This window comes from Agelaius phoeniceus, chromosome 7 (assembly GCF_051311805.1).
Source record: "Agelaius phoeniceus isolate bAgePho1 chromosome 7, bAgePho1.hap1, whole genome shotgun sequence".
NCBI lineage: Eukaryota > Metazoa > Chordata > Aves > Passeriformes > Icteridae > Agelaius > Agelaius phoeniceus.
In genome coordinates this window covers 42,449,227-42,466,963 of record NC_135271.1, presented here as the reverse complement: position 1 = coordinate 42,466,963, position 17,737 = coordinate 42,449,227, and the positions used below count along the sequence as shown (strand labels likewise).

At 41.0% G+C, this 17,737-nt stretch overlaps 1 protein-coding gene across 2 annotated transcripts in view; it reads right to left on the bottom strand.

Moving 5' to 3' along the window:
• Positions 1-6,100, bottom strand: part of CCDC93 (CCC complex scaffolding subunit CCDC93) — a 33,011-nt gene extending 26,911 nt beyond the window's left edge. Inside the window, exons 1-4 of one of the 2 annotated variants that reach the window (XM_054636620.2) lie at positions 5,867-6,100; positions 4,742-4,855; positions 2,954-3,048; positions 345-456 (exon numbers count right to left, since the gene is read on the bottom strand). In XM_054636620.2, coding sequence (XP_054492595.1) covers positions 345-456; positions 2,954-3,048; positions 4,742-4,855; positions 5,867-5,908 — 363 coding nt within the window. In that variant the 5' untranslated portion in view covers positions 5,909-6,100. Of the gene's footprint in view, positions 1-344; positions 457-2,953; positions 3,049-4,741; positions 4,856-5,197; positions 5,543-5,866 lie in introns of those variants that run through there. The other variant, XM_077181695.1, reaches the window with a different exon arrangement.
• Positions 6,101-17,737: the final 11,637 nt, after the last annotated feature.

Genomic DNA, 17,737 nt, shown 5'->3' with positions numbered 1-17,737 from the left:
ACTGGAAGGTATTTGTTCTATTTCCTAATCTGCCAAAGCAGACTATCAGATTCCACAACAAGATAAAACTTAGATTTCTTTAAGCAGGCATTCCACAATAGGCACAATCTGACTCCACTGCAAAGAATTTAAGAGTTTGTTTTGTTTACTTTCTAATACTTCAAAATTCTATCTTCCACAATGTCACTTCATTCTTTAGAAAAATTAATTCAAACTACTTCTCTGTGCTTATTTATTCTTAAGTTAAATAAAGAGCCAAACAATAATTCAAAGCTTTGTTCTATTTTTTATGCAAGTTTTATGGCCTTTTTCAGCAAAGTATCACAACACCATGAAATTATTACCTGTACAACAGGAAATATATGAATGAAATCCAGTCCCTGGATCTGATGTGGTTCCAAACGATGTGGACACTTCATTTTTGGTAATACTGACACGATTTTTTCAGTTAAGGCACTATTATAAAAACAACAAAAAGACAGATGTATGTATGCTACAATTTTCTTTTGTAAATTACAGATTATTTTTGAAAACACAGTAGTGCAAAGATTCCCTCTAGTAACTACCACTATATATAACAAAAATCAATCAAACTCATTTCCAAAATAGCTTTTACAGGCACTATTTATATCATCAGCCTGTGAAGAGGTGATTAAGCCCCACTTACAGGCTCCTACCTTGGAAATTCATTTAACTACTACAGAAAATTTCAAGATCTGCATGTCTGGACAGATAAAATATCCATATAAAATACACCACCACAAACACCTTTGCATGTTATAGGGCACACCCAACATGAAGAGACAGTAGCTTTAAGAACAGTTACATTAAGTAAGAGACTACACTCCAAGGAAGCCCAGAAACAAATGTAAGGACTTAAAACTTTATTTAGCAGAACTCTCAAAATAAATATTGATGTTACACCTGAAACTTTCTGAATTTAAATACATACTGCACTTAAAAGCTAAATACACAGTGCACTTCACGTACTTTTCAAGTGACTAAAACTGAATTTGCTGGCAGCAATCTCATTCTAGAGCTCAGTAAGAGCTGGTTAAGTGAAAGGATTACCCTGCCACAAGGAATCCAGCTGTAAGAAACTCATCCTGTTTCCACTGAATACCTAATTTTAGGGAAAGAATTTTTTTTGCTGTCAATGTTGGCAAGTACATTTCTAAAGCAGGTGTAACCACTGAGGATGAGAACTTTACTTGGAAAACCAAAGCTATTTCTCCATGAAGAAAAAGAAATGATCCAGTACTGATCCAGTACTGAGCTCACTGACATTTAGTACTGTTCAAATGGACAAGTAAGGTCCTGGAAGAAAAAAAGGGGATCAAGAGATATGAGACAATGACCAAAATCTGGGAATAGAGCCTGAAGTCTTTTACTTCCTAAAAGGAAGTAAAGGGAAGTGAAGCACAATCAAAGCAAATGCAATTAAAACAAAACTATTTATCCTAATGTATGCTTCCATGTTTATTTGAGCCCAGCAATTAAATAACAGGACACCATCACAATGGAATAATACTGAGAAAACACAGTTTAACTTTGCTTTATCTTGAAAACACCACAGAAGCCCTGAGACTCTACCAACACAAACATTACATGGACATCAAAACAGCCTATGATCCTATGTTCTGAACACTTTAGATTTACAAATAAATCATTGTTGCTGTTTTGGGAGAGGAGCCTCGTTTTTGTTTTGCTAGTTTTTCATCCAGTTAGCTGGAAAAATAACAGAACATTTTGAGAACAACTTAACCAGTTCCTACCCTGTTGTTCTTAAGGATAGCAAAGACAAAAAACTACCACTACCATTTTCATTCCTAGTTTCTACTTAATTCTTTGCACTCAGCAATGCTTTATGTACTTAGTTATCTATGATGTAGTTAATTATCTATATTTTTGAGTGTCTCCAAATGCAATTGCAACGCCCACAAATATTTATTTTGAAAAGCCTTGCCAATGCTCTATGACTTTCAAGAAAACACAGAAAGATGTCCTTTTTAACTACACTGAGTAAATAAGTCTCTTAATAAGCCACTGTAACTTACCAGGCTAAAGTTATTTCCTGCAAATTTTAATTATGCCTCTTTTGTCAGATATAAATAAAGAAAAAATGGAGTTTAGAATGTGTCCCCTTTCCTAGCATAAACAACATCTATAAGCTCCCTGGCAGAGGAATTAGCTGGCTTATGAGCAAATTCCATGCATAAGAAATGAATCAAAACAAAATGTTCTCACTGGGTCACCCTGAGGAAGGAAATCCTCCTCCTCAGTATGGGGCAGATGCCTATTTTGGCAACAGTGACATGCTTTAAATTCTGTTTGCTGATGCCTACAATTCTAACCCAGAACCATAAAAGGGAGTCAGAGGTTATTTACACAGCAGAACTGCAGACACAGGGAACTCAGGGAAGGCCTTCTAATGTTGCACTCCAGCTTCCAGCAGCGTGGTCTCCCTCTGCCCTTTGCTTTGGCCTCTGCATGATCCCCTTGTGCCAGCACAAGCATCTGTACAGCTGCACAGAGAACTGGATCCAGGAATTCATTCATGTTAAAACTATTTTCTTTTTTTTTTTTCTTTTGGGTTTTGGTTTTTTGGGTTTTTTTTTTGGTAGGTTTTAACTTGGATCAGTTCCCAATTCAGTTCAGTGTGGAGCCACATAAATGCTTTCAGTGCTTAGTAGGGATATAAGAACATGGCAGCCCAAAGGGAATAGCCCTGCCTTTTTTGAAATAAGCATCTTTCTGGATTTAGAATTTGTGGAACTACAGTCTGAGAAACCCCAAAAACTGTGCCTTTTGTAAACAAGCAGTCTCCAAAAGCAGGAAATTTAAACTAAAACTCTTTCTTAGAAACACAGCAGGTAACTTCCCCCTCCCCACCCACTTTTTATTTTCTAAGAAAAAGAAGAAAGATCCTCCACTTGCCATTTAATCAACTTACATTTTTTGACCAATAGTAGAGTTTTCCTGAAATAATAAATCCACGTCGATATCAAAGCTGCAGGTAGTGATACACCACGTCATGCCTCCCACCACCTGCCAAAGGAGCAACAGCATGGTCAGGGCCACTCTAAACTGAACAGGTAAACCCAAATGCATCTTCCAGGCTTTATTTATTTTAGAAACTACATCTCAATAATCTCACCATCCTCAGTATCCTCTCTGCTCTGAGACAGACTCAGATAACATAACCATACCAACTTCATACAGTACTATACACAATACATGTGTACAAGAAGACAGAAACCACCCCAGAAGTTATTGACAACCTTCCTCTCTTAGCTTTAGATAATAGTTTTGAAACAGCTCTCAGATTGAAAACAAGAAAACCAACCAACCAAAAGGATAAAACACAACAGTATGTTAAATGTCATGACCTCTAAAAAGTGACCATATCGAAGTTTTCTCAAGGATCATAATTACTGCAGTCTTATATTTACCTTTTTATATACATCTTTGCTACTATTATTTCTTGCTTGCTGACACATGCAACACAAAGTGGTAGACACAGCATCAGCACACAGGAAATCCCCAGCTCTGCAGAAATCTCTATTTCAGGCCCTATTCTGACATGGGCATATTTAAACTCCTGAGCCATTTCATCAACTTTACATAAATATTTAAAGACAACCTTGCATAAACATGTGCAAAATAACCTAAATGTATGCAAAGGCAAAGAAGAGAAAAAGGGATTAAAATGTGGAATAACTTGTCATTATCACACAGCAAATCAGGAACCTTGGTTTCTAACAAGGTTTCTGACATATTGCCCCTCTCACACCCCCCTCTATGTTAACCTACATATCCCTTTTGCATTAGCAGTGTGATCATTTTCAGCAGCAAGGCTCATTTTGGTGAGGTTGGGCACTGCAATGGAATGGTAACTTTGCAATTGTATTAAGTACCTATAAGTGATTTCTACACATAAATGCAACAATGTTACATCCTAAGGCAGCCTCCTTGAAACTTCTCTGTCTGTAAGCACAGACTCCTGAGCAGCAGCTGGCAGCAAAACCAAGGAGCTTGAATAAAATAAAATTGCATTGCAAAGTGAGGCTGTGCTATGATCAAAGAGAGAGAACAAAACAGAAGAATCCATTTCAAGGCTGCTGTAGTTCTGTGTTTTCAAACTTTGGCTCAGGAATTTCTCACAGAGTCAGCATTAAAGCAATTCAGAAATCTCTCTTCAACCTGAACTTTGCTCAGTGTGTTAGCATCACACACTTCCTGTCTAGAACAATGAAAGGTTAATAAATATGACATTCTAAAGATATGTAAAAACAGCCCCCAAAATAATCTCACCAGGCTAACTGTTCCTTTCTTACACAGATACTTCCTCATTTCTCATCAATGTTGTTTTTAAAATTACTATGCTATCTCCAAGTATCCAAAGACTCGAAGTATCCAAAGACTACCTATTCTATCTGCTCTTGGGAGAGAGAGGAAAATTCCCTGCACACAACTCCAGCATAGGCCACAGCACCCAAAAAAAGCAGACAGCAGTAAGCTGGCATCCAATTGTCTCCTTTAGAACAGGCCCTGCTGCACAAAATCGTCTTTCAAGACTGAGGAGGTCCTGTCTGTCTGAAACTAGGTCATTTGCAGAATTATTTACACAGGGAAGCCTCATAAATTGCAACTGTCTTATAAAGAATTGCTAAGCAAACCAGCAAAACATATAAGCCTTTTATACTTAAAAGAGGGGTTTAAAATATTGTAATGGCCTCACCTTGTCAAAGGGTGATAACCCCTTGATTCTTGCTCGAAAATACCCAGCAGCTACCAACAGTTCCAAGATTTCAGTCAACTTGATGTTTTGTTCCTCATCTTCTCTTGTTTCAACCTAACAAACAAACAACAAAACACTAATTCAGTTTTTCTCATTCATTTGAAGAGTGAGCATTTTCCAAGCCTTGGCACAGACCACATACCAGGAGAAACCTGCCTTCCATTTCTCACTTGGTTGTTAATTTGAAAAACATTAAAGAAACACGTAGCACATGTGATGTTAAGTCCATTTAGAAATATTTTCACCCAGTTAAATACTTTAATCTGCTTTTGCTGTTCAAACTCCTGGTCCGCTGCTTGCCCCTAGCTACTAATATTGTCCTATTGCCATAAGCCAGTTAACTTATTCTCCATTTCACACATTTCTTTCAATTTCAGGGTTCATAAACTCACATACCTCAATTTCACCTCTATCCCAGCCGAAACCAGGACACGTTTCTCTAATCCTTCTACAGAACCAGGAGGAGACGCTCACACGGAATTCCACTTTTTGGGCAATGCAATTTCAAAGCACGGCAGTCACAAAGTGAACTGTGACGGGCAGCCCGGACAGCCTCAGCGCTCCGAAGCCTCACCAGCACAGCCAGCCCGTCCCAGGGCTTTTGTCCCCTCCTTACAGGATGAAACCCCCCAGCTCCGGGGACACATGTGATTTCCTAGAGGCACAGAGCTCCCCAGCAGCTCGGCCCTAGGCCGGAGAGTCGCTCACAGGGCTCCAGGTGCGCCCCGAGGGCTGCACGGCCCCACCTGCACACCCTGCCCACCTCCACCCCTCTGGGCACCCTCCTCCTCTCCGCTGCCTGCCACGGGAACCCGGCCAGCCGGGCTTGCAGCGGGCACACGGGAGGCGATGGAGCACCGAAGGTGACCCGCACAGCGCTGCCGGCAGCCCCGCAGGCCTCCCCGCGTTCCCCGCACCCTGCGCGCTGCGCGGCACCGACCCCCGCGCTGCCGGCGAGGGCCGGGAGCCGGGGCAGGAGCGGGTGGGGATCCCGGTGACGCCGGTGCAGCGGGGCCTCGGCAGCGCCCGAGGGACGGGGGGCTGGGAGAGACGCGGCTCCGGTACCTCCTGCGGGGCCTGGCGCTCCTGTCCCCGCGGCACCCCCATCGCTCTCCGCCGCCAGCCGCGCCGCTGTCACGTCCGCTCCCCGCCGCCGCAGCTCCCCGGCGAAGGGGTGTTCCCCGCCGGCGGCTGCCGGGTTCCCCCGCCCCCGCTCAATGGTTCGCCCGCACCCTCCTTGCGTACAAGCGCATCCGGGCCGTGCCATTCGCGGCCGAGGGGTGCCGGGGAAGGAGGGCGGCGGCTCATGTGACTGACTGGCTGCGCGGAGCGCAACGGCCGCGGCCCCGCCCGCGGGCTGCGCCCTTGGGGGCGCCCCCGGGTGCCCCCGTGCCCGCGGCCCCTCAGAGCGCGGCTCCTCCCCGCGGGCCCCGGGCGCTTCCCCTGCGCGGCGCTGCCCTTTGCCCGCCGCTCTTTTCTCCTTTTTTTCCTTTTGCAAGGGGTCCTGAGGCCTCCCGCCAGCATGGAGGACAAGTTACCGAGTGCTCTGACTGCGAGGCGCTTATGCTCCGCTGGGCGCTGACACTTCTCATTGCCAGCCGTGTTTCCTTTGGTGACCTAAGAGCTGAAGTGGGGTTTCATTCTGTTTTTTCTCCCCTGCACACAGGTCACAGAATCACTGAATCCATTAGGTTGGAAAAGACCTCTGAGATCAGCAGGTCCAACATCTAGCACCACCACCATGTCAACGGGACCTTGGCACCAAGAGACATTTCCAGGCTTTCCTTAAATACTTCCAGGGATGGTGGCTCCACCACTTCCCTAGGCACGTTGTATTCGTGAATAAAATCACTCCAGTGCACAGGGATTGGATGGGCCGAACAGCTGGATAGCAAACCATGGCAGCATTTCATGGTTGGCGATGGCTTAGGAAATACCTGACAAGGGTGTCTTTTCAAGTCTATCACAGGTATTCTGTTGCCAGACTCTTTGCCACACACAGAATATTAAAAAAAAAAAATAACCTTGCACTTAGCTGTGGCTGGAAGCATCTCAATAAGGTGAAGGAGCAGGAGTGCAGCATTCCCATCCTTTGGAGGGCAGCAGAGCATACATGAGCCAGTCCATTCTGACTGCTGCCCTGACAGAGTAATAATAATAATAATAATAATAATAATAATAATAATAATAATAATAATAATAATAATAATAATAATAATAATAATAATAATAATAATAATAATAATAGCAAAATTAGGCCATAATAATAATAATTAATAATAGCAAAAATAGGCCAGACCAGCTCAGGCCATGTACTGGTGTAACCACAGGCCACATTTTATACAGAGCTTCAGAACACTGTTCCACAGCCCCAGAGGTTAATGTGGTCACCACAGCAATATGTGGTGTTGTCTGCCTTCTCCTCACAGAGAACTGTATGGCTCTAATTTGACTGCCACAAAAAGCAAAGACAAGGGTTGAAACAGGAGAGTGTTAGGAAGGGATGTAGATCATCTTCAGATGCAGCAGCAAGTGCAGAAATAAACAAAAATAATAAATAAAAAGCCAAAGGTATTATGAACTAGGGGCTTAAGTGGTAACTGAGTACCAGACAAGGGAGAGAACTAACCCACCCTAGGAAATGGAGCTGTTTCTCTGGCTTTTTAAAGAACAGTAAGGCGAAGGGGAAAGACAGGGCTAATTAACTGCTGTGAACTTTAAAACTCATGGAGCTGGCCCCCAAAATCACAAAGCTGGCTTGAAATGATGTACTTACAGAAATGTAATAGGTTCTTTTAATTTGCTTTATGTCTATGAGATCTCAAGAACTGGAAACATTTTTCTCTTTTATAGGCTAGAATTTTCCTTCATCTGGTATGTAGTTAGGAAAGAAAAGAGTAAGGCATGAAAATACAAAAATCTATGGTCATTATATGGTCATTACAAGTCATCTTGGATCACTTAAACCTCAATAAAATACTTTGCAAAAGCACTGCTTCCCAACACCTAGTTGTGATGCTAATTCACTCAGTTACTCAGACAGAGCTGCTGTCCCCTATGACATTTGGATAATCAATCTTCTAAATATCAATTAGTTTAAAAGTAGTCCCAAGAGGGATATACCATCTAAAAAAGAAAAACCTCCTTTCCTTTAGATTTTTAGATTTTTATGCTTGCAAATCTCTAGCAGTTTCAATTTAGGCTTAGTTTTCCCTTTCCCCACTTTATTTTGATCTGTGAAGGTAAGTGAGCTCCAGTTCTTGTGCTGCTGCTTTCAGCAATCCTGTCTTGATCTTTCTATTTCATTAATCTTGATCCCACAAAGCTGAGCTAAAAAGCTTCCTCATTTTTTGTATAGCCATGTGATTCATTTTGCTGCTCAGCCTGGACTTGTGACAACATTAAACTCGGTCACCACTGAAAATGTAGCAGTAGATCTCACTTTTAGTACATATTTGTTTCTTCTTGTAATAAAAATAAAAACATGAGATGGAGTTGTAACAACAACAGCAAGGGCTCCACTGTTTGTAGAGCAGACACAGTTAGATAAAGTAACTTAAATAACTTTTTTTAATGTGCACAATTCTGAGAAGGCCTAAAAGAGATTTATTTCCATTTTGCATTATAGATAAAATAAAGTATGTATAACTTCCTGTGCAATGCTCCTTTGTACAGCATTCTTGTTAGGGTGCAATGTTTTTTGTAAGGATACCATGAAACAAAGTGTCATGGACAGACCTTGGAATAAATGGACAGGATCTCAGTGGTTGCATCAGGCCATGGACCTTGGTACTGCCATGACTGCATCTTCCCGGCTGGATTCCTTCTTACAGGAGAAGCTGAAGCCACTTGTAGGGAACTAAACCCAAGCCTTCCAAACTCAGTATCAGATTTTGCATTGTTTTCTGTGGCTCATATCTTGGATGGGCTCTTTTTTCATCCCATTTTGTTGCCTGGCAGCCCCAGCACAGAGATCACTTCCATCCTGCTCCCTAATGAAATGATTCCCGTGATAAAGGTTTTCATCCAGGTTTCTGGAATCAGCAATACTGCGGTAACAGCACAAGTATCTTCCCCTGCATGCATTTACTCTTTTAATTTGTTGTCTTGGTTGTATCCCATCTCCTTACAGTTGCTCAGTTCATCTCTTTCCTGAGATGTAGTAGGCATAGAGAACCATTCAGTGGGCAATTGCAAATTCCCAATTATCCTCAGTGAAAGTGAGACTGTGCACTGTGAAATGAAAAAGTCACAGACCTGTTACAGTGGCCACTGTGTTAGGGGCTGCAGCAGACCATTGCTGATATTATTTGCAAGGTATTGTGCCCTTTCAGCACTCTCATATAACAGGAAATAGTGGTGTTTCAAACATGCTCACTGTTGTACCCATGGGTGACATTTAGAAGGTCCAGTCCAGCCAAGGTCCTGTTCAGTCTCTGAACAATTCTTATTTTCAGCACTTAATAGTTTAAAACATACGGGCAGACAAGAAGACATCTTTTTCTTGAAAAATACGTTTTTGTCACTTTAAATATTGCTTTGTAAGATTGGAAATATGAACACAAACATTTTTAGCTCACTTACTTGGCAGAGCAAAGTGGCCTGTGGAATTTGTAGAGGATAAGGTAATCTGATAGTGGAAATATTGAGATTCTAGTAAGAAAAAATCACAGCTCCCTCATGGTCTGTATGACAGAACTTGACAGAATTGGTGGCTGGTCCTCTCTACAATTTCATCTGGGGCAGATCTAGAAGTCTCCTGGAGAGTAATGAGAATATTACAACTAAGGATGTGATGAATATAAAGTTTTTACCAGACTTCTCTTTCTGCAGTGTCATGATTTTGATCTCATGACTCAAAGACTACAGTCACGATATGCAAGTAGCCAATAATTTTGGGTATTTAAATTTTTGAGAGGCTGGGTTTTCATAGCTACTGTGCTCCCTTTGAAAACCAGGCTGCTGAGGAGTTTCTCAGTTTCTACAGGAGTGCACACTGCAAAGTCCAGGCAAGGACAAGCACAGCACACCTTGACACAGAGTAGTCACCCACAGAGAGGTTTGTTTGGAACAGTGCCTTTGCACATCTTTTCTGAAAGTCTCAGGTCATCTGTAGCTGTTGTGCTCAAAATAAATTAATATCCAGGAGAATGAAGTGGGTCTTTTTAACTCACATATCATCCATGAAACAACTAATTAAATCTGATTCACTGAGCCTCGACCTGAGGAGGAACAAACAAAATGAAAACCTTTGCACTGTAAGTGCATCACAGACTCCTTGACTTGGGCCAGGATATTAAATTTCAGATCACAGCTCTGTGAAGAAATGTTTTCCTTCATTTTTATATTGAGACTGAGCAAATCTGATATGGAATTGTTGGAAAACAAAATGCCCAGGAACTTATAATGTATTTGTGAAAGGTAAAACTTCTCCAAACAGAATGACTAGTAAGATTTTCTTGAAGTTATAAGAATAAGTGACTACAGGTCATTGGATTACCGATTTACAAATCCTACAAAGGGGTGTGTATATTTTCACTGTGGCATTCTTAGGCAAAATATATGGATTTAGTCTTTACCTTCTACATGCCATAATACTATGACACATCCTTCACTTAAAATAGTTGAAAGAATGAACAGTTAATTTCCCAATGGAGTGAGAGAGTCTGAAACAGTAACAGACTTCTCACAGGTACACCTCCCTCCCAAGAGAATGATGATCTAAGATGGAGGAGTTTTTTTTAGCTTTTCTTCTTCCATGTTGATTTTTTGAAAGAGAATTGAAAAGGCAGATGAGTGGTGAGAGAAGCAAGATAAAATATCAGTGATGTAGAGATAAAAAAGACGGAACTATAGAGATTCGAGGTGAGCACTGGAAGTGTAACCTGGGACAGAGCTAAGCAAAAAGGAAAATAGCCTGCAGGAAATAAAAAAGGCTGTGTACCATCTGGATAGACATCCAGTTTAACATCACTAATTTATACAGGTGTGCATTTTGAAATGAAACAACCCCAGCAGGCAATGTTTTTTTAGGAATTTTAGCCTGACTGCAACTTAACCCTAAATGAAAAGCAAACTTTGCTGCCATTCACTACCACTCCCTCCATCTTCAGACTGCTTCTAAGCCGGGGATTCTGGCGTAATCCAAAACTGCCAGTAGGACCACGCGTCTTTTAAAGACTCAAATCTTGCTGGCACTGAGGCAGCCACTGTGCCAGACGGTGGGAGAGCACCCTCTGGTGACAGCAGGCACACGCTGAGCTCCGCTGCCAGCGGGAAATGCGATCCCGCAGCACGGGCGGTGCCCTGGAAAGCCGCCCGGATGGGCTTTATTTAGTAGCTTTTAATTCATTATTCGGTTATACATAAGGAGTACAGGAGTGAGCGTCCTGAAAACAAATCAGGGATGACAGTGACCTTACTTCTGTCTCTTAAATCACCCAGTTCTTGTAATTTGAATCAAACATTTTCTGAATTGTTCTGAGACATTTTTAGGAGGCTTTGGAGCAGGTTTTATGGGCACCATGAAATGCAGTCCCAAGTTTTATTGCACTGGACAGTTCAAGGCTTTTCAGAGTGTGATCCAAGAGTTTTCTTACAGCATTCAAGAAACTTGGCTGAACTGTCTTTTCAAAGATTTTCCACAGAAGCAATTATTAAGAAAAATGAATTACCTTTTGCTGTTCTAGCTATCCAGAAGTAAGGAAAAAGATGGATCTTAACCTAACTATTATTTGCAAATCATAGCTCATTTCAGCACAAACAGAAGCCAAATATGCTAACAAATAAAATACATGATTTTTCTGAATGGATTCTTCATCTCAATGCTGATGGCACCCATTTCATTAAAATCCAAGGGCAAGCTAATATGAGCTCCATCATGAATTAATAAAAGCAGTTAGTGTTTATAATAACTTTAGGAAACACTTTCTGCGAAGAACTGATTTTCTAAGGCTGGGGTTTGTGCAGACTGATTCTCTCACACTTCAAAAGCTGTGCAAAGCCCCTAAACATCAGGGAACCTTGCCAAAACCTAGGTAAAGGTAAAAAACGTTGAAACCATTGAAGTTCTTAATTGTAATTCAGTATGTAATTCATGAAAAAATGGTCATGTAATTACTAAATTATTTTATAATTTATCATATGAATCTGGTTCACATAATATTGATTTAATATTTTATTTAGTAAGATAATACAGTGTTACATCTCCAAAGTGTAAAGATAGTCTTCAGAATGTCACCTACCATAAAACTGAATAGCATGTCTGAATAAGTCAGCACAGAGCACCTCATGATTACCATGAAAAAAAAGGGATATGTTGTGCTTCCTCCCAGCATCTCCCAACAGTGGGTGGAAAAATTGAAGAAAACCTTTGTTTCTTAATTAAAACAGAGACTTTCAACTAATCCCTTGATTCTGGGAGCTGGGCTATAAACAAACATCAAATATTGCAAGGCTTATAATAAAAATAACAATTGCCAATTCCTTATTATGCAACTTCACATCCTTTATGCAGGGCCACTGAGGAGAAAGATTTACCTCTAAGATTGTCAGCATTTTTCTTATCAGTCACCTCAAAAGCAGCAGCATGGCTGACTCCAGTGACTGTGTTGGATTTTTTTACAGTTCAAGGCTAATGAAGTCTTTTGTTGTAGAATTCTCCTAGCAATTCCTCCACTGCCTCCAGTAGTTCATATTCTCATGATTTTGAAAGGCTGGGAGTAACACATTTGGAGTTACACTGCTTATCTCCAAAGCATGGCCTCTTATCAGGAACTATGCCTTCTAGAAACAAGGTGGAAAAGGATGCCTGGTAATTTCCATGACTTTTGGAATGAGGAGGAAAGTTCCTACAGGTACACACACAGCTGGGGTATGGCATGTGCTGCCCAGCACAGTTTGTTTGGAATGGCTGTTAAGGCCACAGCTCAGTCACAAGGCAAGTGTTACAAACTCCTGCAAGCTCTGCTGCCCACTGCTGCTTTCTTTCTTGGGATCCATGTTAGTTTTACTCACTACAAGAAATAGACATGCAGCTACATCCTGGTTCCTAAATCTGTCTCTGTGAGGGAATATCACCTCTTCCAGCTTTCCATCTCTTGGCCTTGCTCTGACAACTTACCATACTCCAGGCTGTGATGTCCTGTGGTTGTAGATGTGTTACTCCTCTTACTCAGACTTTTTGTAAACTAAAAAGCCATGCCAAGCTCTTCATTTCCTACAGATGGACTCATCAGAAATTACTTCCTTCCACTTTGGGAAGCCTGGGGCTGGTGGGAAGCTGAGCAGTGAGCACAGAGTAGTGCCATAACTGGAGTCATGGGGAGCAGAAATGACTGAATCCAGGGACTGCTTCTAGGGAGGAGATGAAGTCAATCCCATTAATTCAGGACTATCACTTCCACCAAAGGAATAATTAACCTTTTACCTTGCCTACTGTTATACTGAGCTTAAAGCAATTTCTCTGTCTTCATCTCTTCTGCTGAAACTGCCTCCCGGTTCCCTTTTTACTGCAGATTTAAAGAAAAATCTGACAGTGCATTTTCTTTTTCGTCAGTCTTTGCTTCCCTAACTGGCTGTCATCTAGTCAATCCATTGACTATACTCTTTCCTTTGTACAGCAAAAAAAAAAAAAAAAAAAATCCTGCAATTTTTTGATTTAGAAAGTAGGATGAATTGAGTGCATATGCTGTATCAGAACATCACATCAGGATTCTCCTGCCTTTATTTCTGGAAGTGTGTATGAAGTGAAGCAGCATGTTTCACTGTGGCTCAGAGAAAACAGGTCTGTGCTGGTCTGTGAGAGACAGAGCAGCCAAGGCTGCTTTCAGGGAGACAAAGTGAACTGGGAGTTCCAAAGTGGGAAGGACAGCAGTGGCTCTTGTGCCGTGCAGTAAGTCAGAACTACCAAGTACCAGTAATTTTCCACAAACTTGCAAACACACAGAATTTCAAATGTTGAGCCAGATCTGAAGAGATCTAGCTCATGAATTCTGCCTCCACATATGCTGGGTGGTTGTGCAGAAGAATGGATGTTCTCAGCAGAGCATCCATCTGTTTCATAGGAGAAACTGAGGGGAAACTGAGTAAACAAAGAAATGCATGAAAAGGGTTAGATTCAGAACAAGTATTTAAAATATTTTATGGAGAAATAAAGCACAAATGAAAAAAAAAAGCAACATCTCTGGCCTTAGACCATGGTGAACTCTAGTCCAACTTTTTTGCAAAGTGTTTTCTGTAACTCTTTCATTTTCAGAGTCTTTTGTTCCATGTTTCATACTGAGGTTTTTCAGGAGATCTGGATATGAGTTTGACTGTCACTGCATTCTGCCCACCAGAACACACTCCTGTGCTAACACTTACCAAATGCTGGACAAGACTTTTTCACATACATCTTGTTTCCCTGAGGGATATTGTTGTACTAAGGAACCAGCACGTTGGTGTTCCATTCTGATGTATCTTCACTGAACTCCATAACAAATTCACCCCATTTATAAAGCAGAATAAAATTTTCTGACTGCCTGGTCTGCACTTAACACAGTATCTGAAAATTGAGCTACATTTTTTCAGCTCATAACTTAGCTTTGATAGCAACAGATATTCTGAGATCAGGACTGAAATGCAATTTTATTGTTTGGACTTAAGAGGACATAGACTATATCTTGCTTTTTCTACATCTGTACTGATCATCAGCCCTTTTAGTAATTAAAAAAAAAGAAAATCAGAAAAGCAAGGAGATTGAAAGCATTGCCATGAGGAAAGATTTCATACCCAAGTAGTAAACTGCCACTGACAAGAGCCTATTCTTGACATTGCAGAGTAAAAATATACTGTTTGTAATAAATGTGTATAACTGTAATATCATTTACCTTTCAAGGCCATTCAATTAACTTTCTGAACACAACATTTATGTTAATCTTCAAATATGACCTTATCTTCCACTGTAATTTTGCTAGCAGTCTCAGCCAAAGCCTGCTGTGGTCAAAGGAAAGTTTTGTAGTTTTCTGTTGAATCAGGCCAAAGAATTAAGTCATTGAGTCAAAGCTGGAAACATGTACATAGGAAGCAATAGAAAATATCATGCTTGTACAGACTTCCTGTCTCTAACTGCACCCATCAGTAGCAGAATATATTCCACTTTTGACATCTTTTTCCATAAGCAGATTATTTTTCAATTCATAGCCTAAATATACATATATATCTCTGGGTTTTTTTTGAGTGGATGCTGTTCAGTTGGTTGAGTGTATTTTTTTTTTCCCTGGATGCAACCCATTGTCCACACTGAGTGTTATTTTTTAGATGCAGTGAAAATGCCAGGATGAAGTAACTGGACTGGAAGGAACTTTCTGACATAGAGAATGACAGAAGCTGGTGATCCAGCTGCTCCAGCACTCTCTGCCTGATAAACTGATGGTGCTTCCATTGCACAAAATGAGAGATGGCATAATTACTGATTACTTTTCAAGTCCTTATTCTATGTACTTTTATGCTGGGTGGAAAAGATGGCATTTTCCAGGATCTGTTTGAAGGAACATAGGGCAATAGTGCTGTCAAAAAGAACATGAGCAAAAGTGGGAGGAAGATGCCGAAGGAAAATGTGCCCGAAGAATGGTGGCATGACTTAAACTGGTGCTGCTGGAATATTCACAAGGTGTGACAGGGATAAAACATTCCCTTGGATGAGGTAATGATGCACAGGACACAAACCATGTGAACAACAATTTCCTTCCTGTCCTTTACGACACAGGAAAATTGGGTAAGTCTTGGAAGTGCTTTGGCAAGCCAAACCTGGGCACATCACAGCTATTTCCCAGGCCTGCAGGCCAGGTTCTCTTCCTTAACAGCAGATGGCAGTGAAGTTAAACAAATGAGTGGAAATAAATCGAGAAAATGTGTTTTGCCTGGTGCTGGTGTTGCTGCAGATAGCTCAGAGAGCTCTAGGCATATTCAGACAGTGCAAGGTTGATTTCCAATTCAGAGATCTCCTGTAGCACATTCAGGAGGCAGAGAATATTAATTCATCCATAGCTGTTTGTAGTCCAAGTAGTTTATTTTGTTTGTGATGTCTTTGGTGACAGTAGAACAGAGAGAATCTGTTGTAGTTTCTTTCTTATATCTCTCTTTCATACATTTAAAATCTATGCATAGCTGAACTTATGAGGATGAAGCTCAGTTTCAAGTGAGTAAATTTTTACTCTTTATTATGTCTTGTGCTTCCTTTGAGACAATGAAGATACAGCACCATAGGTTGCTTTAAAACTTTTAAATTGCCAATTATTTTTTGCTGCCAAAAAACTGTGTGAAAGGGTTATTAAGGCCACAAGAACACAGATTAAGAGTAAACTTTTACAGTCCTGCCTTAAATTAGTCTCACTTCTGGTGGCAAGATGGGAGAGGGGGCTGTTTGTTTTCCAATCTCCATCAGGCAAATGATGGAACTGTCAGTCCAGATATTTGATTGCAGCTTCAAGTTCTTTGCCTAAAGTGAAAAAGGGATGAAAAGATATTAGGAATATCTACGTAATGTCATTAATAGCTTAGTTCCATGGCAGTATCATGAAAAAAGGGTGCTTGTGTGGTCTGTGATTTCCAGTCAGGTGCTAGGCCACCAAATAAATAGAGCATCAATTTCCCTTATTTACTGCTCAGTGCTCAATCCACCTGAGGAAACCCAGGAGGATCTCCCGCCCTCACATACCAAGGTAATCACTCAGTCCTGTAGGATCATGCAGAGCACTGAGGAGTGCCATGAATATGCACCTCAAAGGCCCAGAATTCATTTCCAAACCCCTTCAAGACTAAGCCAGCTCTGGATGAAGCCTTGGCTGTTCTCAGTGCTGACCTGAGTGTCACTACAGGGACAGCAGGAGGAGAGGAACCAGGGGAACCCTTCTTGCCATGCTCTTTTGGATCACTGATGCTCTGCCCCACAGCCTGGGACTCTGCAGTCCTGTTCTTAAAGAGGTGCCAGGCCAGTGGCACTGCTCAGAGGAGAGAGGGCTGCTCCCAGGAGTTGGATGGTTTGATGCCTTTTTGTGGCATCCATAGCATATCTCCTCTTTTCAAGCTCGTATTCACACATCCAATAGTCTCAATATGCTTTTAATCTTCCTGTTGTATTAAAACTTCTAGTTAAAAAATTCACATGACACCCCAGCAGACATATTTATAACAAGCAAGGGCACAGGCCTCAATCACTTGTGAAGAAGCAGCCCTTCATAATCTGTCAGTCAATCCATGCACAAAATGCACAGAGCATCAATTTCTTTTTAGGTTATTCACTGTGACTTCTGTATCTGCCAATAAATCTCAAATACAGGTCAAAGAATATGTAGCTCAAGTAAATCTATAAATGTAGCAGAAAAGCTTCACTAACTACCTCCAATTGCCAAAGCTGAGGTCATTTCCTTGTTGTGAAAAATACCGAGTCCATAAATTATTTTTATCACCTCTGGGGCAATGCAAACAGATTCCCACAGATGCTGAAAGTATGATATGTTTTTTATTTGATATCAGAACACCACTTTTACACAGCTCTTAAAATACAAGGTCCAAGATTCTGCTTGTGCTTTAAGACCCCAATTCAGCAACATATTAAAACAGATGCTTCAGGTCCTGACATTAAACACATGCCAAAGTGCTTTGTTGCATAGTCACAAATTGCTGAATGGAAGCCTAAAGACTAAACCTTTTCCCCATGAAATTCTGGATTTACCTTCTGTTTTCCTTCAAGGAAAACAAGGCATTTATTCAAATATAATATACATAAACATTCAAAAACATTCAAAAATGCTCATCTTTCAGACCTCAGCTCTGGAAGTAAACCTTGGACAACAATTGATGTAGCAGTTTTTACAACAGTTTAACTGATGTTTACGTAAAATTTAGTCAATGTTTATTTCCACAAAGAAAATAAAAATACTTTGAACATGTGAA